The 25,586-nt window shown below is 44.0% G+C and overlaps 1 protein-coding gene across 1 annotated transcript in view; it reads left to right on the top strand.

Annotated features, from left to right (window-relative positions):
- LOC144769149 (uncharacterized) overlaps window positions 1-25,586 on the top strand; it is a 1,798,260-nt gene that overhangs the window by 1,080,350 nt on the left and 692,324 nt on the right. Inside the window, exon 15 of the mRNA XM_078653155.1 lies at window positions 20,716-20,873. Coding sequence (XP_078509281.1) covers window positions 20,716-20,873 — 158 coding nt within the window. The remainder of the gene's footprint in view (window positions 1-20,715; window positions 20,874-25,586) is intronic.

Raw genomic sequence — 25,586 nt, 5'->3', positions numbered from 1 at the left:
GGAGACAGCCGGGCTGCTTCTTTAGTTTAGTATCTAGTGCAGGGGTCTCCAACCTTTTATGTAATAAGAGCTACTTATGATCAATGAAAATCATGATGAGCTACTAATAGTATGTGTGTTGTAATAGTGATAACAGACAAGACTACATTAGCAGCCACGCCATTGGAAATTGCTAGCCATTATCACCTCAGTGCATCAGGCAGGATAGCCAGAAGAAATGTAAACAAGCATTGGCATAGCCAATAGGTCTTGCCTTTGGGACCTTATAAGAATTTAGTTATGCAGCACAATATCATTGGTGCAACAACATCAACTGTTGCATGGGTAAACATTTATAAGGTAACAAAGGCGAGACCTATTGGCTATGCCAATGCTTGTTTTCATAGCCTCCGGTCCGTGCCCTGGCCGGCAGGCTGAGGTGGAAACATTATATTGCAGTGGCCAGATGTCTCACTACTAGGAGTTTGGGTGTCTGACTGGTCATACCTCTCACATTCAACTTACAGGTTCGTAAGGTCATGTTTTCGGTTTTTATGGTGCAAATTTTAAGGAAAGGTAGCCCTCGTTTGCCTCTCAGATCTCGTAAACGTGTCTTCCCGGCCACATTAACGTCAGAACCAATTATTTCCACGAACTGTAGCTCAGTTTATCTAAGAATTAGGAGCGCTAATCCAGCTGATTCCTAATTGGCTATATGTAATCTTTGGGCTGGACGGAAGGACGCTCATTTCCCCAAGAAGACACCAACTAACACTGGCAGAGTGTTCCTTCAGTCTCTCTGCCTCGCCCTCCGGTTGGTTCACAGTGCTGGTTCCAGCCCCCTTCAGACCAAGCTCTCCATCATAAGCTGATCTCTGCCTTCATCCTCTACTGCTGGGTGAGTCTGCGAGGCGGAGGTCGCTGGCCCGGAATCCTAGCAGCCACACAATGGAATACTCTTCCTCGGAGACAAGGCCAGGCCATGTGAACATCAGGAAAATGTCAAAACACATCTTTCCTGATGATTGCAGACGTCTGCAGCATCCTTCCTGGTCATTCTAGGATCCGGGCCAGCCAGCCAGGACATTCTTTTGGGCAGCAGTTGGTACTTTAAAAGTGTCTTCAGCATAACTCAGCAAGGCCATGTCCCAGGCCCTGTGGAATAGGGGTATGGGGGATGGACAGGGGTACCCGTCCCAATCCGACAGAAATGTAGGAGGGAACCCTGAAGATGGCATAATATGCAGATGGGCATGTGACACCTGGTGACGCCATCTGTCACATTGTGGAACATGATCATTGAGTGTAAATGTATAAACTTGGGACAATAATTGTAAATCTATAAAAAAGCCCCATAAAAGGCGCCATTGCCGAAGTGAAGTAACTCTGGTACAAGAGGAACGATAAGGTAAAGGAGATAACAATGAGGAGGGTTGGGGCCGTCCGGATAACCTGAGCAGTGAGAGGGGGCGGGCGAGAGGAAGAAAGATGGAGGAGAGCGAGTGAGGAGATGGTGAAAGAGGGTGTGGGAGAGGACGGACAGGTAGAGGGGCTAGAGAGAAAAGAGTGAGAGGGGAGGGAGCAGAAACTGCAGAGACGGATGTGAGAGAGGCAGGCGGAGGGGTAAAGAGAAACAAGCCCGGGAGTGGTGCGTGCATGCGCGCACAGTCTTCACTTTGCAAGCACTGCACTCATGCTTGTGGCGTGCTGCTGCTCGCTCCTGCAAGGTGGATGCCGCCACAAGCACGAGTGCAGTGCTTGAAAAGTGAAGACCGATGGATAAAGGCCCTCCTACTGCCTAGGCGAGACCTAAAAAGGCTGTGTCAGTTGGTAATGCCTTTACAAAGCTAATACATAATAGCTATAGCATAAATGCCACTGGCAACAAGGTAATACTATTATCAAACTTTAAACATATTTTGAGAATTCAACCATTTTTCTCTAAACATCAGCTTATGAATTCTGAAAATACTCTAATTTTGGTTTTGAATACAAACTTTTGCAATTTTGCTATACATAAAATAATTCAGCCATTCAAAAACTTCTCATTTTTTGGCTGGGCTGGACACATCATAGCTAGTGACAGGTAGCAGAAGAGCTACCAATAGCTCACAACCTACTCATTGGGGAAGTCTCATCAGGTGATATCTCATTACAGTACAAAAGGGGGTGGCAATGGACGGAGCATCTGAACCAATCAAACACTCACACCCAGTCAAAAGATCTGGGTTTAATCCATCACCGTTCTTTAGCCCATTCTGCCACCCCATTTCAGACATGGCTATATGCAAATCAGTCTGACCCTGTGCCTCATGGGAACAGTCCTGCCCGAACTGCCAAGCAATGCATTCACTGGACCGGAAACAAGCTTCCGAGGACCGGTTTCTGGGATTACAGCCGTCTTCAGCCCAGCTTGCTTGTATCCAGTGGCAAAGTGAGCAAGGGACTCACGTCTGAGCATACCCTGCCACAATTATGGCGGCCGGAAGCGGTACAAAAGGGGGTGGTAATGGACGGAGCATCTGAATCAATCAAACACTCACACTCAGTCAAAAGATCTGGGATTAATCCATCACCGTTCTATAGCCCACTCTGCCACCCCAGTTCAGACATGGCTGTATGCAAATCAGTCTGACCCTGTGCCTCATGGGAACAGTCCAGCCCGAACTGCCAAGCCATGCCTTCCCTGGACCGGAAACTAGCTAGTGACAGGTAGCAGAAGAGCTACCAATAGCTCATGACCTACTCATTGGGGAAGTCTCATCAGGTGATATCTCATTACAGAGCAGACCGTAGCCCTTTTAAAAGCTTTTTGACATAGTATTTGGGGGGAAGGGACTCCTGTGAGCAAGATTTATCCCTTCCCAAGAGTAGTGAATTCTTAGTCTCCAAACCAATATCCCCTTCTCGCCCTCAGTGTGCAATGCTACGCTTGAAGGATACTTTTTTGTCCATCTTGGCTGTCAGTGTGATCCAGGCTACACATGCAGTTGTTACGGAAATTAGGGGTGGCGCTGCTTTGGTGGTATGCATCAATACACAGCCACTCAAATTCAAATAATTTTTATTCAAACTTCCAAAAGCAGATCATAAAAGATAAACATAAAAAATATACAATTAAAAGACCAAGAAATGTGAAAAAAAGACATTTAAAATAGCCACAATAAAATGAATTAGAAGACTCCACTTAAAGGGGATAAAAGTACATGGATCTAGGGCCAGATGTAGGTGAAATAGATTTACCGATTTTAAATTACCGAATTTTACCGATTCGGTAATTAAAAATCGGTAAATCTATGGGGTCGACATGTAGGTATTCCAGATGTGCTGAAATACCGAATCGGATGATTTCGGTATTTACCGATTCGGTAAATACCGAATCGGTAATGCCCATTCATTCCTATGGGCTATGAAGCCCATAGGAATGAATGGGCATTACCGATTCGGTATTTACCGAATCGGTAAATACCGATTTCCACAAGGGTGCAGGGGGTGTCACTTTGAAACCCTCTGGCACCCCCAAAACAGGCTCGGGTGCCATGTGGCAGGCATACATGCCCTAAGGGCAGGTCTGCCTGTCACATGGCATAGGTGTGCATGCACACATGTGCATGCACACCGGAATCGGTATTTTACCATCAAATTTATTTGATGGTAAAATACCGATTTGGTAAGGCTCCTGGGACTCTGAAGAGTCCCACCTACATATGGGTGGCTCAGAATCGGTAAATTTACCGAATTTTTATTTTACCGAATCGGTAATTTTACGATTCGGTAAAATAAAGCCCCCTACATGCCAATCACCTATATACCGATCGGTAACGGCCAAAAATACCGATTTTCGTCCGTTACCGACCGACCTACATCGGGCCCCTAGTTTCAGTAGCTTAAAACATAACTAGCAGCATATAATGCGATTAAATCACTAACAATATATTTAAGTTGATGTTACACTTCTTGATATAATTCATTGCAAAACATCAACTTAAGGAAGTTAAAAATAAATGAATCACAATTCATCATCATTGTGAAAAACCAGCGGCACAAAGTGCAGTTATATACGCAAACACTATATTTATAACAACATACTCCTCCTTTGAGTTAAAATGTACTGCAGAAAACAAGCAACTAGATAACACGTGTCATAGTCATTGAGTTGATGTAAAAAGAGTAAGGCAACTTTACGCTTAGAAACTTTATACCTACGCAACAACGGTAATAAAAAGCTCCTTGTTAAACTGCAATAATAACTACAAAAAAATTTAATAAGGATTGGTTTGTTGCTCATCACATGGGCTAATACCAATATCTGCAGTAAAGTATTGTCCTAATGAGAAACATAACAGCCATTGTATGGAACCTAACCTAAATCTAGCCAATAATGTTCTCTCATACATGTTTTCCAGAAAGAGTAAATAGGGAGCAATCGCAAGTGCCATCTGGATTATGCAGTAATCTCTAACCAAGGGTTTAGCAGCCTGTCTATGCTTAGTGAAGCTATCTTGCACCCAATATTTATATTTTTTTATAATGGGCTCTAATGAGCTCAGGATGCTCAAACAGATGTACACGCCCTAGAGCTAAAAAGGAATCTTTAATATATTTTAACCATGGAATAGTCAGGCCACGGCTGCAAGACAGGTAGTCTCTAATGACTGACTGGCTAAGATTAGCTTCCTTATTTACCCAGATTGAGCACCAGAGGACCAAATGAGCAGCATTAATATTATCTTGCACATACTCAATGCCTAACTCCTGATGCACATAAAAATGTGGCGACAAAGGGGAAACTCCTAGTAGCCGATAGCAGAATCTATTCTCCTCCGCCTGGATTACCCCAACATCGCTAATGCCTCAAATACCCATATCATATGTTAAAATTGGCAGGCATTTCCAGTTGTATATCTCTAAAATCGGGGCAACTGTTTTTTTACCAATAGACGTGGGGAGCAAAAAGTAGTGCCCACTGCTTGAATATAGCGTATTATCCTGCTTGTGATGCAGGGTGACCAGGAGCACGCATCATGGAACTTCAGGCCAAGATAAGAAAAGAAGCTCACTCTGTATTCAGTTTTTTGCCACCTATGCTTAGCGTGTGAGTTTTTGTATTGTACCATTGTGTATGTTTTAGTAAAATTAGTCTCCAATTCCAGATCTCTCATAAATGACACAAAGCTAGAAATTAAAATCTTGAGACCGTTCGTCATTCTGACAAGGACCGCATTGACCGCATATAAGAGCGCAGGCACGGCCTTCTGTTCGACATAAGGAACATCTGCCCCAACAGATACTAGTGTTCCATCCACATCATTATTATACAGTAGGAAAAATATGGGGGTAAGAACGCAATCTTGGTGTACCCTTCGATTGACTTTAAAGGGTTGAGTTCATTCACCAGCGTTGTCAAATCTTACAGATTCCGTAAGGTCTTAATGTAGGTGTCTAAAAAAAGAGACCAGTCTTACATCGACGCCCATGCTCACAACTTGGATCTACTGACGCAATCAAAGGCCCTCAATAGATCCATGAATGCCAAATAGGTAGAAGAACCCTTTGCACATATATATTTGGCCACAATAAGATGGAGACTGAGGCACTGTTCGAATGTCCCAAGCCCCGTTCTAAACCAATACTGTGTTTGGGAGAGAATATTATTTTGATATAACCAAACAAGGAGGCGATCCAATACAACTCTGCCAATGACTTTGGCTGTAGAGTCGGAACAGATATCGGGCGAGAACAGCTAGGATCATGGGCATTGCCTGTTTTAAAGATAGGGACAATTGTTGAAGCACGCCAGGATGTAGGCACACCTGCACAACAAACAGATTTAAATATGCAGGTGACCACAAAGGTCCAAAACTTTAGGTTCTCCCTGTTAAATCAAGGGGGACACTGTCCGGGCCTGGCGCCTTCTTAGAGCGGCTATCAAGAATGGCTTTAAGTACCTCCCCCTCCCTAAAATGAAGTATAGCAGAGGTGAAACTAAATTTCTGTACTTCGTCTATTGGCCCATTACCAGGTGAGTACATCACTGAAAAGTGCTCAAACCATGCCTCCGCCGTAATATGGACATGTCAGGGGACGTCGATGAAGATAAAACTGACCGCAACGCCTTCCAAAAGGCATGACAATCTTTAAGCTGACAGGCACCAACTATTGCCTCCCATTTCTCCTACTTAATCACCACTTCCTTTTCTTTAAAGCCAAGGCATAAACCTTACTGCTGGCTGCTATTGTACACTGATCTCTGGGGGACTGTTTTGGTGCCCAACACAAGGATTAATTTGCTGCTATACATTCTATATTAAACCAGGATTTAACATGAATTGGAGTCTGAGCTATGGGTCTGGGAAACAACCTTTTAATCTGGATTAAAAGGTTAATAAAATGGCTTAATATGGAAGTGGGATGATGTATTTCCAATTCACAAGAATTCACCACTAACTTACTATAGCAACCAATCGGGGCCATAACATGCTTCATAGTCGCAGAGCGACATACCACCTTACGCCCTGCATCCTTGACAGTTAATGCTTGAGTGGGCATGCGCTTCGGTTTATGACACTTTAGGGGAGCCACAAGCTGCACTGCGATGGGATTATGGTCAGTATAGATCTGGACAAGAACCTCAATACCTATAATAGTTTAAGACAGACTTCAAAAGATAAAGACATAATCTGTTGTTGTCCCGGCACCCCTCCCAATAAAGGTTGGAAAAGCTGAACTAGAGGAATTTTGGGCCTCATTTGTTAGATCATGCTCAGCCAGCAGAGAAAACAGAACATGCCCCCTAGCATCTATGGCATTGAAATCAACATCCCAAACAAGAGGGTCAAAAATAATTGGTGATAGGGTGGGCAAATGACCTAACTTGGCATTAAAGTCACCTGCCAAAATCAAATTAAAAGGGGTTTCAGCCCAAGCCTAGTTCCAGCTAAAAAATCGATAATAGAAAATAGACCCTGAAACTTAAAGTGACCCTTACTAGAAAAATTGTTTTTTATAAAAATTCACCATATAACTCCAATTTTTCCCACCCCAGCAAAGGCAAAACACCTGAATCTCACCCTTATTAAAAGTAATGAGTGCAATTGAACAGCTAATATTTACTTTAAACCAGGATGTCAACCCCCCTTTAGCTTGCCCAGCTGGCGAGGGTACAGCTGCCAGGCTAAAGCACATATAACCATTGAATACCACCTCTTTTACTTCCCATATTTCCTCAAAAATACTATATCATAATCTGAAATAAGGGATTGCCAACCTTCAATTGGCACTTTTGAGGCCAAGCCAGCCAATTTCCAGCTAAAAAGGTTAATACATGGGCAACCCCCAGCTCCTCCATCTTCAGATACACCTGCTTCTATCCCTTCCTGGGACTTTAGAGAGTAGTCTAAGACTAAATCCCCATCCACATTACCAGTATTTATTGTAAGTGGGAGGCTAGGCAAATGCACTCCAGTGGTCTCTACTCTAATGACACAACCATTTACCGGCGCTCCAGCACAGCACACTCCCTACTACTCTGTCAATTGTTATCTTCTAGCCCTGCAAGCACCGCAAAATCTGTTTTGCAGATGTAATAATGGGTCATGGGGGTCTAGGAGGATTCTTGATTGGGTGCCATTGACCCACCAGGCTTGAAAATGGGAGATGCCAAATGCATATTGTTAAAAATGGGGATCTCTAGTTGGCAGCGGCTGGCACAAAGGTCCAAATAGGGATCCTTCTTCCTAAGTCAGAGTAAGGGGGCTACACCCTTTGATAACCCCTGCTCAACCCTGTCGTAACATAGCACGAGCAGACAGGCCTATCTCAGAGGCAGTGTGTGAAGCATTTATGACCATACACAATAACGCAGGAAGGACACTACAAACGAACACCATAAGTAGTTATAGGAAAATAGTTATCTTTATATAGACAGAACACAAGGCTTAAAAGCGCTCAAGGAGCCACAATGCAAGCAATTACAGATTTACTTCAACAGCAATAAAGGCGCTTAAAAAGCGTGTGGAACGAACTTAGTTCAAGGCCGGGGTCCACGCGACCCGTGATGCACAATGTACCTGAGATTTAAAGGGGCACGGCACGCAGCCTCACAAGGTAGTTGCGGTGACGACAGGCGGACTCACAGCGTCCACAGCTCCCGGCTGTAGCGGTCCGCGGCGTGCACTCACAATAATCCTGGGACGGGGCTCAAAGGCGGACACCCAGTGGGACACCGAGGTGAGAACAAGATCCTCAAAGTGGTGACTAGTGCAGGCACTCAGCGGCACAGCTTCTCGGCTGCAGCGGCCCATGTGAGAAGTTGGACTTGCATGTGCTGTCCACTATTCTAGTCGGCACCTTGCACCAGTCCAAACGACCCTTATTGATGGTAGGTTAAAGACAACCTTTATAGAAAGCTATCCTAGTAGTAGTTGTGGAGAGCAGCCTTCAGGCTAAGTCTTGGAGGATTGTTAAGCAGCTTGTTTTACCAGTCTATAATCTCATGAATGACCAAATGAAAGGAGAACCACACCAGGTATATATATAAAATATATGTATTTATTCTAAACACATCCCTCTAGTCTCTTTATGAGGCTAGAGGCAATAGTACATAAGGAACATTTAATAGCACACAGTAAATTAGAAGAATATACGTTGAGCCCTAGGGGCGTACCAATCCATATATCAATAAAGTGGTATAAGAACCATGACTTGCATAGATACTAGGCCAAAGCCTTCAGAACCGCTGGGGCCACCAGGAACCACCTGGAGTAGTGACAAGGGGGACCCACGGGGGACGTTTGCGGTGTGGGAACACAGCCGTGAATCACTATTAACTTCTATGGGGAAAGTCGCGGTTGGAAAGTTAAAGATTAAGGACACTTCGAAGAGGACTTAGAGCAAACCCCTTTAGACTTAAGGGGTTCTAGAGCCAACACCCATGGGAGCACCGGAGTACTCAAGTTACCTCACCCAGGGAAGCCGGGTGCACAGGTATCTTTTGGTGTCGGGTTTCGTTGTCGTTTTCAATGGCGATCTGCTGCAAAGTGCTGCTGCCGTCGTAGAGGTAAGTGTCCAGTGTGATCTAAGCCTGGATCAAAGATGAGAAGAATCTGAAAGCAGAGGGGACAGAGTCTGGGCCACTAGCCAGTGACCAGGAGCAAGATAGACGGATGCCCACTGATGTCAGGTGATTTCAGGTGAAGAAGGTGAAGCTTGACTCTTCAGCCACGAGGACCAGGAGGCGTTGGAACAACCAGGATCTGGAATCAAGCTGACCCACGCCAGATGTCGAGTGCTGCGTGTCGGTGCCCGGATTCGACCCAACAAGCCTTGGCAACAGCAACCCACGCAGAAAGCAGAGATAGGCTTCGTGCAGACCAGCAAGGTCTGAGAGACTCACCACTTGGTAGAGAGTCAGGGCGCATTTGGAGCAACCAGAACAGCCCAAGGAAAATCAGAATGGCCTTTGTGGGGACCCACCAGTAAATGGACCTGGGATCGCGAGGGAGCCTCAAGCGGAAATGCAAGTAGCGGGCTCACGGAACACTTGTGGAGTGTAGGCCCACAATCTTCAGTGAAGATGGTGCTCGGGGCTTGGGCTACAAGTAACCTAAAGCACAACTTCAGGAAAGCTCGGGAAGTCAATGCACTAGCAAAAGTGCACGGTTACCAAGAGTTCCGGTTCCACGTCACTCATGATGGCTGCGGGTCTCAGCTTTCCTGGAGACTTGGGTCGGTCTTCGAGAAGTCTGGAAATCCTCTTCCTATGTTGCAGGTACGTCGGAGTCCGTCGGGAGCTTTGGAGATGCAGACTGGCAATTGCTTTGTTGGTGCCTGCTTGAGCAGGGGAGTCACTCCTTGACCCCAAGGGAGATTCTTCCGTCCTCTAGTCTTTAGTAGAGCGTTGAAGTTCCAGGATTCAGTTTCAGAGTCTCGTCCAGGTGTAATCTAAAGTCCTGTTGCCAGGGGTCCCTTACTTATACTGAAGAAAGGGGTTGGACATACTCTGGGGATCCACCTATGGGAGGGTTTGGAATGAGTGGTGGCTACACCCATTTCCTTTGTCCAGTTTCGTGCCAGAGCAGGAGCTGAGTGGCCTTGCAACCGGTTTGAACTGGACTATACACAGGGACACCAACTGTGCCCCCAGTGCAGACTTTCTGGCACTCTCAGAGTGCACCCAACCAGCCCCAATACACTAGAGCCTGTCTGGGAGGTGGTTACTCCTCCCTGTGGCAGGAAACCTATGTCCAGGCCTCCCCTGCTGGAGTTTTGTCTAGCAGCAGGAGGTCAGACGCGTGTCTGTGGCATCCATTATGTGATGCCAGGGCTTGTTTAAACTATTACAGGGCAGACCAGTGTGTACATGTCTCTCCCTCTAGAAGGGTGGAATTCTACCCCCACCGCTAGGACTGGTGGGGGTAGAATTCCAAAGTGTTTGACACCAAACACGACATGTTTCCATGCAGCCATTCCAAAGTAAGCATTTACCGTGAGGTTATAATGCGCTTAAGAGTATATGGTCTGGCTGCTTCACAGAACAGCTTCAGGGAATAGGCTCCGAAGGCTGCAGAAGGGTCCTGCTCATGCATGGGCAACCTCTCACACAAAACCAAGCACTCTGCCTTCAGGATTGATAAGACCTGCCATAGGAGTGACTGAGAGGTTTATATGTGTCAGTGATTAAAGGTAGATATAGGTAACCTATATCTTAGTAAGGGGTGCATGCCCCACTTACCCAGGCTGCAGTAGCAGTCCTGTGGTGTCATTTTGGAAGGCTTCCCAGAGGTGGCATAATACATGCTGCAGCCCCTGGTAGGCCTCTGGGGTATCTATGCCCTTGGTACCTAAGGTACCATATACTAGGGACTCACAAGGGTACCCCAGTGACCAAACTGGAGTGTACCTAAAGAACATGCAATCATTTTAGAGAGGAAGCAGCTAGGCTGGGGTCCTGGATAGCAGGGCCCCAGCCAGACTAAAGTCGAAAAACAGTGAAACACCAGCAAAAAGTGGGGGTAACCATAGTAAGCAGACCCTACTCTCCTACAGCCCACAATAGCGATGATTCTCGTAGGACGGCAAATGCGGGCACTCAGCGGCACAGCTCCTCAGCTGCAGTGGCCCACAATAGCGATAGCGATGATTCTCGTAGGAGGGCAAATGAGGACACTCAGCGGCAACAGCTTCCTCAGCTGCGGCGGCCCACAATAGCGATAGCGATGACTTTGGTAACACAGGCAAATGCAGGCTCTCAGCGACAACAGCTCCTCAGCTGCGGCGGCCCACAATAGCGATAGTGATGACTTTGGTAACACAGGCAACTGCGGGCTCTCAGGGTCAACAGCTCCTCAGCTGTGGCATCCCACAATAGCGATAACGATAACTTTGGTAACACAGGCAAATGCGGGCTCTTAGCGGCTACAGCTCCTTAGCTGCAGCGGCCCACAATAGCGATGATTTTCGGAGTACGGCAAATGCGGGCACTCAGCGGCACAGCTCCTCAGCTGCAGCAGCCCACACTAGCGATACGATGACTTTCAGCCCGCATTCCCCGCAGTAGAATCAGAGGCTCTGGAATTCTCAACAGAGGCCTCACCTGCAAGTTGAATTCCCCTCAAATAGGAATCCGGACGGCTGATGGGTGAAGTTTAATGTCCCTGAGACTTCAAATCAGGCCCTTGGGTAGTTGCTTCAGCAAGATGGATGAAAGTTTCAAAGTCCTTTCCCTCTAGTTACATGAACAGAGGTTCGTCTTGACATCCAGAAGTAACACGCCGTGTAGGGGTTTTAGCACAGATCTATATACACCAAAAGTCTTTGTTCTCAAAAAGTCACAAATCACGGAACCCAGCCAGAACCAGTTTGGTGTCGTCCTGGAGCACTTTGTTTACAATGCTGCATCCTGCCTTTCAGGAAGAGGGGGTCTGCCATCAGACTCACAGTGGGAGGATTGAGCCATCATTCCCCTTGCCAGACACAGCCCTGCTCAGATCAAAGGGTAACCCCTCCCCATACTCCAACTGCAGATCTCTCTATTCAATCCAGGTCGGGCTCAGCCTGTCCTGACCCTCCAAAACCAAACAGCCAATACACATAACAGCATAGCACACTGGAAGGCTTAGGCAAGAAAATACCTACTTTCTAAAAGTGGTATTTTCAACCACAGAATATAAAAATAATCTTCACTAAAAGATGCACTTTAATATTCGGAGCTCAGGCATACTAAATTTGTCCTTCCTATCATGATCCTTGGGTCAATTAGGATTATACTAATTCATACAGTCAATTTACAATAGGGAGCATTGGCGCTGTGGCACTGAACGGCAGTGGCACAGCGCCCAGGGCATCTAACACCAGCAAACACAGAGGAGACAAAAGCGAAAAAAAATGGAAGGGAGACCCACGCCAATCTTGCCAGGTCTAACACATATAGGAAAACCCCTACTGTAAAAATGTTAACAGGGCTAGCTTTAACCATTCCAGTCCTAGCTGAACCCAGTATTTCCTTAACGATCTTGGGATTTCCGAAATGTATGACTATATCTTCTCCATTGTATAGCTTACCCATACCGCCAAAGCCCCCCATGGGTCTTTCAAAGAGTAACTCTTTCCAGAAATCCCAATGTCCACACACATTAATGTATAGCTTTGTTCATATGAGCCCTTGTGAATTCGGTATTGTTTGCAAGAAGCCAAGGAACATTTGCTAGTACAATTACATAGGGAGACAAGGAGGGAGGAAGATCAATCACAGGTAGAGGAACCAGACTGGGGTATCTCCTTTCCATCTGCTTGGCAACTTGCTTGGCAGGGAGGGATTGATCCTCGTCACTCTTTGGCACCCTGTTTGTGGCCAGTCCAATAGTAGTGTCCAGAACTTGTCTGTTAACGGCCACACCGCCCCGGAATTAGTGGCCTTGATCGACATAGTTGGTGGAGCAGAATTAGATGAGGGAGTAGCAGGAGGACACTGAGTTTCCCGAGGACAAACAGAATTCCTGTTGATAGCCAACTTTACCAGTTGGACCTCATTAGAGGCAAGACGATCGAAAACAGAGTGCAATTTAACATCCAACACTTCACTTAAGTGCTTACTAAAGTGATCCCAGGAATCAGCTTGTAAGGCAGATATTGACATAGGCATAGATTCAATACCAGCCTTCTTGCGAGTCACAGGTTTACCCTTTGATTCAGCTGGCTTGTTTTTCAGGGTTTAGATCCTGCATTTGGCTAATTGCCCAATTTCTTGGTCAGGATCAAGGTCAGGGTCAGGTGAGCAATATATACACAAGTTCATACTTCTGTGCTTGCATATTTTCCCCCCGCCCCACCCAGCATTTTACTACAGGTCGACCCCATATCTGCAAGCACACTTCAGCAATTACGCCAGCTGTTGGATTTGACACAGGAGTGCTGAAAGCCCCTAAAAGAGAAGGCTCAGGGGCACCTGCAGGAACATAACAGTTATCCTTAGTGGAAGGTGGAGGCGGATTGAGATCCTCAGTAGTAAGTGAGAGACGACATGCTGCCAATCTAATTTCATTACATACTATGTCCACAGCCTGTGTCAAAATATTATCAAGTCAAGTCAAGTCAATAAAGCTTTATTTCGGCAGTTTTCAAACATAAAAGCAGAGTACAAAACACAAAATAAAATCTAACATTTTAAACTGTTGATCCAGAGGATTATATAAAGCTTTACATAAGACCAGAATAAAAATATGATTAAAATCAAGATATAAATATAATATATTACAAAGTGTTAACATTAGAATTAAAAAATAGGGAGGGTGGTGAACACCAAATGACAAGATTATTTAATAGTAAGAGATGCTTATCATTCCTTAGGGTTCACCTAGCTTGAGAGACTTTCTGTAGCCTTAATCCTAGCTCTGCGAGTGCACCTCATTGAGAACAAAAACCTTGAGGTGGCAAACGCTATCAATGGAGTGGAGTCATATTTCAATATCCTATAAACTAGTAGGTAGTTCCTGAAACCCAAATTAATACATAATTGCCAAATCCACCTTACTCTGGCTTTTTTATAGAGGGGGCAGAATAACACAACATGGAGGTCCGTATCTTCCTTTTCAGTGCAGCCTGGACAACCCAGAGGAGTGGTAGAAATACCTCTCCATTTATTTGTTAGAGCCCTTAATGGAAGTGTTCCATGCCTGAATTGCAGGTAAAGTTTCTTTGCCCTGAGGGGCTGGATGTTGTCCAAAGTCTGTTCAAATTTATAAGTGTGTTTAACCTCCAGAAAACTATTAGTTAGGGCACCCAGTCGACTGCTCTCTATTAGACACGCCAAATTGTGTTCCTTTAGTGCCAAGGAGAGTGATTTCTTGGAAATGAGAGGACATGAATCCTCCGGAGTGTTCCAAAGATTAGGTCTCCCGATTTTAATGCAAAGATGTCTAATGTTCTGGAGCCATGGTAACTTCCCCGCACCCGAGATGGAGAGGACGTTCTTTAGTTCCTCCCTGTAGGTAGCCAGTTCGGGGGTGCTCCAGAGACGTCGCCAAAAGAGAAGAGGACGATTGGCAAATGTATCCTTTATGGGATCAACTCCCAGATCTAACCTCAGGGGGATAAGTGGTGTGCCCTTCGGGAGCCCCAAAAGACATCTAAAAAATTGTTCTCAGTCAGAACCAGTGAATTCTCGATGCGGAGGCCCCACAGTTCGACCCCGTAAAGGGCTCCTCCCTGGCTTGAGTCTTGTAAATTTCCACCGGAGGGGCCCACCATTTTCAAACTGCACTTGGTATGGACCTTAAGAGTACCACCGGAAGATTGTATCAATTTGAGGTTTGCTTATGTTATTTTTGGCCCCCAATCCATTTGATCATTAATACTGACCCCAAGTAATTCAAAAGTGGACGTTCTCGCCAAAGCTATCCTATTCATTTGCGGATGAGGACAATTGAGAGTCTTTGCATGAAAGACCATATATTTGGTCTTAGCGAGATTATTGTCAAGATTTCTATCTTTGCAAAAATTACAAAACTCTGCCAAGGTCCTTTGCAATCCCATAGGTGACTTGGATAATAAAAGCGTGTCATCTGCAAACATAAGTGCAGGAATCTTGCGGTTCGCCAGCCGGGGGGAGTACAAATCTTTTGTGGCCAATAAATCAGCAATCAAGCCATTAAGGAAGAGAGAAAAGAGTGTTGGGGCCAGGACACATCCCTGCCTGACCCCCTTTTCCACCGGGAAGGGGGCTGTTAATTCCCCTCTTTTCCCAAAGCGTACCCTTGCAAATGTTTCTTTGTGCAGGCATTCGATCTGGTCGCATAGATATGGTGGCACACCCATGGCTCTCATTATGGCCCAAAGCTTGTCACGCAGGGCCATGTCGAATGCAAATCTTAGATCGACAAAAGTAAGGTACAAACTACCCCCTTCCATAGTGACAAAATATTATCGATAGTGGAGCGTGTATGCAAAGGAGGGATGATGGCCACCCCAGAAGCACCCTTCCTTTTTCCCATGTTATTACAAGCAGCAAAGCTTCTGGGGGAAAAGAGAAAGAAGAATCCCAATACACCAAGGGAAGACTAAACAAAACACACAGTACCTTTGGATAAATGTCCGCTTCCAAGGCGCTAGGTCACAGGACTAAGATAAAGCACTCAAATTATGATCACCTTCACACAGCCCTGGTCTAGCTTCTTTGCCAAAGTCTTCTTTGAGGGCGTGTGTGCCTGCCCACTCAAGTGATGATCATCGCAAACCCAGTATCAGTCATGGGAGACCATACTCATCAGGTTGTGCTACTTGTGGTCCTGTGGATCTCTTCTCCATTGAATTATTCCCGGATCCATATACCAGCCCTCCACCTTAAAAAGGGTTGAAGCCACCCATGGATCGCATCGATGATGGCACATCATTGTTCAGTGTCTTCTCTGACAGTTGTTGGCACAGCTCTTTCTCTGACACCCATGTTTGTCAGTGACAACTGCAGAATGCAGTCATATTTTGGTGCCTCCCACCACTAAGCGCTTTCATTTGTAGTCAGAAAAATCCATGAAGCATACAGTTGTTTTTTATGAGTGCTCCACAGTCACAGGTTCTTACTCTTCAGCAACACTGCAGCAATACCAAGGTCTTCCACGCCTCATCCTCTGACTGAATGGTGCAGGTTTTCCTTGATCTGTAGCAGGCAGCTTCAGTGTATTATGCCTCACCTCCTTCACTATCCCCCTATTTTAGGCAGTATCATTCTCATGCAAGGTACCTCCGATGCTCCAACTAAGCAGTGGTTCAACTCCTTCTTTCACGGAAGGCCACGTACAACTTCTTCTGGTGATTTGCAGAGCTCCCATGTTTCTGGTACCGAACTTGTTAAAAGGGAGTTTGTGGTAATAACTCTAACACTGAAACACAGCAGGTTCCTGAGTCCCCACTGGAATTGGACTCTGTGTACTCCACGAGTCAAGCTGTGGGATCAGTTTTGAGCACTTTGCTTATTTCTTCCAGACTGGTTCTGCAATTGTCTTTGTCTTCAAGTGTCAGCAGGAAGAAGAGGTTGAGTCACCTGCCAGGGGAAACCCAAAACAAAGGCACAAAAGAGGAAGAAACTGCTCATGTAAATACCTGTTTGCCTGTTGGTGGTAGCCCTTCCAGGGAACAATTGAAAAGGAAAGGCCAGAGGAATTTGCCTAAACGTCAAAAGGCCCTCCTCTGTCTCCTTTCCTCCACTCCCTAGATTCTGGCCCACTGCAAAGGACCTCTGGAATGTCCCTTAAGTTTCACTTAGATTCGGAAAACTCAAATGTAGTCTATGTAACCACATCTGACAAAAACACTTTACACACAACCTCTATGCAAAGACATTTCACCTACACGCGCATCATCCTTATCCCACATTAAGGGATCAAAGAACATAGGTATAGGAGACTAGCAGACACATTTAAAAATACAGGAGAGTTCAATATGGCAACTCTCCCTGAACTATGACAGGTAAAAGGCCTGGACTGCTGCAATAACCTGCCCCTGCCACCATTACCAGTTGTCAGCAGCCCCATGAGCTGAGAGTAGTCATGCTCAGTAAAAGGTAGGTGCACATGATGTGCCCGTACAGACCGCAGAGCCCCACTCTGGGTTGCATTCTATGTCACAGAAAGGCTTCAGTGTACAACATGATTGTTGAATGTACTGAGGCAAAAAATTAAAAACCCTTCAGAATATTCAATGGCGCCAGGGGTGCACACTTTCCCGGGCCAGGCCAAGGACGTTTTCTGTTCCAGAATCAGTACATGCATAGGTCTATTCCCTTCCAGTAGAAGAGCTAATAAAACGGAGGTATTGCTGGTAGGGAAAGACACAAGACTATGGAGTGAGCAATGGTGGCCCACCACTCTTGGTAGTGCTCCCACCCCTAAGATGGTGGCTAAGAACCTGGGGATATGGATGGATTCTACCCTCAGTTTCCAAGATCACATTATGAAAGTGGCGGGCACTTGCTTCGGCCTTCTTCGGGGACTTAGGCCCTTGCTGGGATTCTTTGATCCTCCTACCCATCAGCTGATTGTTCAATCAGCCATTCTATCTAGATTGTATTATGCTAGCTCGCTCCTCTTAGAGGATAATCAAGCTGAGGTTATGCGCTTGCAGCGTGTCCAAAATCCTGCCGCCAGAGCTCTTTTGGGGCTCCCGCGTAGCTGCTCCTGTACCTGTGCTATCCAGTGGTTACACTGGTTGCCCATGGCTAAGTGGATTGAATCAAGGCCCTCTGTTTGGCCTTTAAAATCTTGAAGCTTGCATCTCTTGGGCTTTTGGCCAATCTGCTGATTCCTTATGTTCCTAGACGCCAGCTGCGTTCTCTGGGACAACATTTCGGTGTGGTTCCCCGAGTGAGCCGTCTCTGTGCTGGGGGACGGTCCTTCTGCTCTCTAGCAGCAAAACTATGGAACTCTCTGCCCTTCCAGATTCGTAGTTTGGATAGTTTGCTGGACTTCAGAAAAGCCATTAAGACATTCCCTTTCCCCTCTGCTTAGCCCTCCTCTCTTCCCTATGTTCACTTTTTTGCGCTGACTTGTCCAGTTTCTTAGCCTCCATGTTTGTTTGCTGTCAGCACCTGGACGCCTCTTCGCTGAGGCAGCTGTGCACTATATAAGCTTAGTTAACATTAACATTAACATTAACATTAACATTAACATATAAAACTTCTTGAATGATTTATAACGCCACAGTTGAGAGAGGCCCATAAATGTGTTCCAAACCACTATGCCCCCATGCCTCTCCAGGAATTTGCTCTCAGCTGAACAGTGTTTTCTCCACGGAACATTAGGTCATCATTTGGGTATGTACAGTGGGCTTATATATCTCTCTGCCTCTGTCCATTCTGGAAGCTGAGCCCTACCTGCTCTTCCTTAAAAAGCTTACATACTGTTTATTTTCTGTACCCATGCGTCTTGCAATTATGTGATTATTATTGCTTTCATTCCTATTTAATGTTGATATTGTATGTATTACCCTCCTTCCATCCTCTTTGTAAAGCGCTCTGATATCCTTCGGGATCTTGTTCGTGCTATATTAAAACTTTATAAATAAATAAAAATAGACTGTAAATTCTACCCTGTTTTTCTTGTCTTTCGGAACATTGTTTCAAGCACCACAAAGTCTAATAGAAGGCTCATGCTGTTTAAATGTGATCAATTTAATGAAATACAAATAAAATATTAAATTAGAGTAGGCGGAACAGTTGCATGAATGGATGATGACAGCAGTGGCATCAGGGGAAGTGTGAATGATGATTATGACGCCGGGTTCCACGTTCTAGAATTACTCCGGAACCCCTTGTCGATGGCTCTTTTGTTACCTGCTTGTAAGTGTGGAGGGGAGAACATTTTTAATTATCAACTTTACATTCACAATATCCATGATGCTGAAAGAACACTCACTCCTAAATCACTTTAGTATATTTATTACAGCGAAGCTATAAGAAAAATTGCGCTAAGCGCGATTAGCGCTAGAATCCCTCTAGAAATCTCCCTTTAGAAATCCGCCTGTTAGAGGATCTTTTAGCAATCCGTAGGGCCGTGAAAACTCATTTGTTTTAATTCCCTTTATTCTCACTCTTCTGTTCCTTTTAGCGTTGTGTTATGTTCACCTTTTCCCTGCGCCAGGACGCTCCTTAGCTGGAGCATCTGTGCGCAAAATAAATGATATTAACATAACATAACATAACATAACAATCTAACGCCTGCTAAAAGGTTGACTTACCTGTATAGTCGGGGGATGGATTATCAGATTAATGCAAGAATATCGCTGGATTTCCAGCGATATTCTCGCATTGAGCCGCTATCGCCGGATATTTTATCGTATTGGAGATAAACGTTGCTAATAGCAAGTTTTCTCTGTGATAATATCCGGCGATAGGCAGCGATAATAAAAAAAGCGCTAAGCACATTTAGCGATAATTATTGCTATTTGTTGCTAATATGCCCCCAAATCTTCACACTAAATTTAGACAATGCAACAGGCACAAAATCAACAATTCCAGCATCAATGCACACATTATTATAGTGACAACATCAAGAGATTTCGTCATTTGGGGTTCATAAGTAAAAAGCATTTAATTTGCTCCTACACTACTTCAAACGGGGCATCCCTACTTAGCTTTTCCCCCAGCAAGTTGTCTAAAAGGTGTCAGCGCGTGAAGACTTTCTAAGAAGCACACTTACGTCCATTGGGTCAAGTAGCATAAAGCTAGAGAGCTCGTTCTAAGATGCTCTCCTCTCTTCAGATGGGGAAGAAGTGTGTCCGGACTCTTCTCCTAACCCGAATGCAAAAGGCGAAAATCACACCCCTTGACACATCACGAGACCACTTTATCCAATGAGACCCCTCTTATTAGGTAACCTTCCATGAGGTAATAGATATTCATCCCTTGCTCGATGACCTTGGTTCTCAGACGTTTCCATATACAAAGGCTCCCAGGCCCTTCCAGATATGAAGGCCACCCTCCTCTTTATCAGAAAGGCATCCTCTCCTCCCTAAGTCTTGTCTGACTCCTAAAACAAAGAAGTTATGCAAACTAAGCTAACGTAAGTACAATGCACACGTTTAAAATACATGCATCTATAGAATGTGAATACACACACAAACAGAAACCTTTACAAAGAATGCGCCCATTAATAAAGAATATACTTTACACATATATGATTACCTAAATTCGTATGTTTACTACGTTATTTCTTGGAATTCATGAAGAAAACCTCTAACATTTTGCTTACATGTTATGAAATTTCGCGTCATAGTAGCACAATCTCAAAGCGACAACGGATTATGTGTAGATGCGGACTAACCATGATTATAACACACCCCTACAAATAAAAACAAAATTGCGCTCAATCAATGACTTTTCTCAAAGCTTTTATAGAGGCCTGCTCCCAAAGAGAAGCATTTTATTTTTATAAATAAAACATGTTCCTATTTAACATAAAACAACTCATTTATTTTATCGTTGTATATTTCACAGTTGGGGGTACCGGTTGCACTTTTTTCTAGGCTGCATAAGGATCCTAACGAAGCGAGTTTGGCAGATAATCTTACCAAAAGCATCACTTGTGCATGTCAGTTATTTGTTTCCCAAACCTGCACTGTGAGCTATTCACTCAAAAGACTTGGAAAGATGTACACAGTGTGGATTTGTTTTTTCGTCTTTTCTTGGCCGATATCCTTGTTAATTCTTTGCTGATCGTGTCTAGATACATTTTTTTTTTACCTTTTTAGTTTACAATTATTATCCTGTGCCATTGCGCGAAGTTGAATTGGAGTTGATTGGACGGAAGCGCTGTAACTGCCTTTATGGCCTTGCCAATTCATCTGATCCCGTTCAACAAACAATAATATGTGCCTTGGACGAGAATGGACAAAATGGGACATGCCAGGTCAGTCGGTGTATCTTTCCTTTTTACCACAAGATTGATGCATTTGCATTATTTTCTTACATGTATGATATCACTCAAAATTCTCCCCTGTCTAAAAAGTTCTGTTTTGTAGACTATGGGCAGCAAATCATTAAAAGCAATATATTATTTTTAACGTGTTGCTGCTTTTGCTGGCAAGAGGATGACAATACATTGCTTTGTTTTTCCTTGAAGGTGAAACCAATGTAAGGATACATTGGGAACTCTAATCACTGTTTGACAAAAAAACAGAGGAAGCTACCCCTATAAGTTTGTTTACAGGGAGAGGGTATGTAAAAGACTTCAAAAAAGACCTTGTCCCTGTCGTTTCTTATTCTACAATCAATGATTGCTTTAGAAAGCAAGGATCATCTGTTTTGTATTACACCAGGTTAACTCGCATTTGGGCAGAAAAGGCAGACTAAATTGAACATCAAAAACTTATGGTCACTATATATAGGACAATCACTTTAAGAGCTTTATATAAAAACGTTTTATTCATAAAAATCAATCTTTAACCTGGGGCCTCCCTAATGGTTACAATCTAATACACAATTAAAAATACTTGGGTACAGTTAATACAAAAAATCCTTTAGGCAATTTAAAAAAAACAGTTGACTCAGCGTTTCGGTGTGCATTCGTTTCCACCTTCATCAGGACTTTACAATTTCTTTTCTACAATCTAGAAGTGAAAAACAATTATTTTAGCTTACACATATTAATTGCGGACCCTATTTTGTTATCTGCCAATTCCAATTTGTTGTGTCTTTGCCCACTGACATTATGTTAATTTTAATCATACCCATGATCTCCTCTTAATATTCTCTGGGTAGTGATACATTCTCAGTATACAGGGTTTAAACAGTTTTACCCTATTTTGAAAATTCTTATTATTGATGGATACTGGTATTCATACCTCATTCAATCTAGTAGGCTATGTCTTGTTAATTTCATAGTCCTTGATGTACTCCAAGGAGCCACTTCCCTGGTATTTGCGGAAGTATATGCCTTCTAATAATACGGCGGCTCTAACGTAATCAAAGAAGCGAGGTCCTACAAAATAAGGTAACAAATTAATAGCTGGCTATCTAGATATGTAATAATGAATTCAGAAAGTAGATAGTTCTCAAATTTATATATCTGTTCTTTCTGCCCCCACTCATAAGGCATATACTTCCGCAAATTCATTCAGCAATAAGGCCGGGGCTCTTCATGGGAAAGGAAAATGGAGTTAAGTTATGGCCAGTGGGACAAAAAGATGAAGTTCAGTCCGCACTCAATGATGGCGTTTGGGAGAGGCGATCCGGAGACTCTCTCGTCTGAGTGTTCTGTTTGACGGTACGAAGAAAGTCATTCACCTGTTGTTCATTTGTGAAGAAGTGGTGTTTATCCCGGTAGGTGACTCTCAAACGAGCTGGGTATAGCAGAGCACATTCAATCTGGAGTTTGCTGAGTTTTTACTTAGCCTGGAGAAATTTGCGGCAAGCCTCCTACACTGCCATCCTGAAATCGGCGTGCATTGTGCTGCAACACACATAGAAAGAAGGTAGCACTTATCTTGATTTTTTTTGATTGATAGAACATTCCTTTGAATTTGAATGTTTAATTCAATTTTTCTATACTGTGTATTGTAAGGTATATTATTAGTATGTCAATTTGGCAACCTGGCAAATTTGTCTTACAACTTTCCTAAAGTGTGGCCCCGTTTTCACTTAGTTAGCCAATCGGGTTAGAGGATACAATCCTCTCGCTTTTCTAAACAGGAGGAAAAGGGAATTTTGTTTTTAGTATTAAAACCTATTTCTTTACCAAGAAAGGGTAACTCCCTCAATTCTTTGATATAATACATTCACCATGATGGCCACATATGGGCAGCATTCAGGGGGTACATTTACAGAGATGCCAGTGTGATATGTTTCCTATGGGAACTGTATCGATATTCCTATTTCTGACCCTTGTCCGGTTAATAATTCACTAATGGCCATACAACGGCACAGAAACCCGTTTTCTGATTAGGTCATAGCGCATGCTACCACGTTAGGCAAGCACTATTCCTCCAGCCCCCATAGAAAGCATACAGAGTTCTCCAAAAAAAATCAAACCTCCAACAACCTGGGAAATCCCCTGCAGCTATTGTTTTGATTTAACCAAGAACTCCAGTAAAGAATGTACGAACGACCAGTTCTTATGACATCCTTATTGACGTATTTATGTCCATCCTTACGTCAATCTCGGCACCTTTCAGGTATAAATATTACCGACATTGCCCTAAGCAAACACGCGGTGGTGGTGACGAGATTGGAGCAGCGATACTTGCCGAGGAGCCCAGCTGATGCAGGAAGCCCACGGACGCTGCCCCTCCCTTTTGACGCACTGAGAGAGAGACGCTGCCTTTTCTCTTGCCGAGAAATCCAGCTCCGGCGTTCCTAGCCGCCCTTGCGGGCAACTGGGATATCGAGTCCTGAGATAGAGATACCAGCCCTCCAGCCTTCTAAATCCCAGGTACTGAACTGAATAACCCCTCACAGAGAATTCTTGAATCAGATCCTTGGCAAAGCAAACTTAACTAAAACTGCTACTTATCTACTTCCGCCCACGTATTAGGCTTAGGTCAGGTACACCGGGGTAGGCGTAGTTAGAAGCACCAGTTGAGTACGATTAGTCAATGTATATATGTATATAACTTTTATCCATTTTAAGTATCATATGGCTAAGAAACCATATCAATGCTTTTACAGTATTATTTTATAATTCTGTTTTTACTGTATGCACTTTACTTAACTATAAGTATTGCAATAATAGCGATTCATTTCTCTTGTACGAGAAAAGAGACTGATCAATAAAAAACACCTTTTTGTTGAACACGCCCGTCTCTTCCTTTTCTCTACAATCTGGTGAAACTAAGAATGCACCTACTGACTGAGTAAAATAAGTTGTCATTTGTTTTCACACGACTCTAGAGATATACTCTTGATTAGGGGAGAGCAAAGTTGTCATGTTCTATGGTTGTCAGAAACTAAATCCCTTCTTGTCTATCCAGGGAGGTTAAACTCCTCCTTGCCTATTCGAGAAAGTTTCTAGTGAACTCTGAGCTAGCTGGCACACACATAACTTTAAGTCTAATATCGTCAGTAGAAGACCTAGTTAACCACAGTCCTACGTCTATACTATTGAAGATATTATTCCAATGCGCAGAGCCTATTGGGAAAATAGGAACTACACTACATGGCGCCCAACGGTTTGGATAGGCGATAAATCTAACGTAAGACATTAGAGTAACTCAGTCGTGCTTTTTCACACAGACCCCTTTTCCCCATAATACTCCAAAGACGTCTGGAGTGGGTGAAAGGTTAAATCCGCCAAACTTCGTAGGAGGAGACTCCTATGTATGGTTCTTGGTTTATTCAACGTTGAAGGATACACTGTTCCAAAATATTGTGCATCTAATCTTTGTTTCCATAGAAACCTGATCTGCAAATAAACAAAATAACCTTCCTGACAGTAAAATGTCAGAAACTGAAGAAGAAAGGGAGACAGCTAGAATAGCAGCTCAACTCCTAGCGAATGACAGAAGTCTCCCACAGCAAGACCCGGAGGCAATACTCATCCCGGTCAACATACGAAAAACTATAACCTTAAAACTTATAGAAAATGGACTAACACCGAGAGGTGGTACAGTCATATTCGTAATTGAGGCACACGAATATCGGCAGACAGAGGTATTCTACTCATGGATAAACTTTCCAGCAGCAAACGCTGTAACAAAAGAGTTCCACTATTATAAAATAGAGGAACCACCGGATATCTACACTCCTTTCGAGGAAGTGGAGATACCACTCAAATACCAAGAGCACCTGCTCTGGTTTAATGGCGCCCTAAAACATAATATTCACATCACCAGGCTCGGTCCACTAGGTAGACCAGGAGCAACGTGGCCGGTCCTAGCCGGATACACACCACATCCAGACATTGAAGAAATGTCTGCACCAGATCTTTTAGCACAGCTAAAATAACTAATTAAAATACACAGACAATTAGTCCAATATATAATGCGGACTTCAACAGTCCAACCAGCTATTAAAATTCCACAGCTGACCCCTCAACAGGGGAACACAAATAAAATTACACCACAGAACATACTGTCCTGTCTAGGTAAAGTACCCGCAAAACGGGAACAAATTCCATTCTGGTTAGCACAAAAAATCACTCAAATAGAGGCGGTATTTCCGAATACCACCGCTCTTGAGAAACACAGGATTCTGACTATCTGTCTTCCAATGGGAATCGCACCACATGTGGAGGACTGTGACACTTGGGGTATAGTCTTTGCTTCCGTTTACACAAAAACACATGGTGTTCCATCCATGTCAGTAATACCAGATGTGCTAAAACAAATTCAAGATGAATACGGTCCAGAACCTGCTTTAACTCTTGGTATGAAATTACTAAAAGACTGCAGGCAGGTCTCGCCAATATTACTAGCCTATATAAAGGGAGAAGCAGCAAATGTGGCAATCCGCCAGAGGTTGAAAGAGACAGATATAGCAGACCAACCATTTGAAATTGCCAGAATCATAGAAAAATCCTATGAAGAACTAGGAAGAGATATTTTGGGTGGAATACCTGTGAAACCCCAACTAATTGAAAATCCTGAAAAGGTATTTATTAGAAATAATCTAAACACTCAAAAAAAGA

Source organism: Lissotriton helveticus, chromosome 7 (assembly GCF_964261635.1).
Source record: "Lissotriton helveticus chromosome 7, aLisHel1.1, whole genome shotgun sequence".
NCBI classification, from domain to species: domain Eukaryota; kingdom Metazoa; phylum Chordata; class Amphibia; order Caudata; family Salamandridae; genus Lissotriton; species Lissotriton helveticus.
The sequence above is the reverse complement of the archived record's forward strand: the minus strand, read 5'-3'. Positions and strand labels throughout refer to the sequence as shown.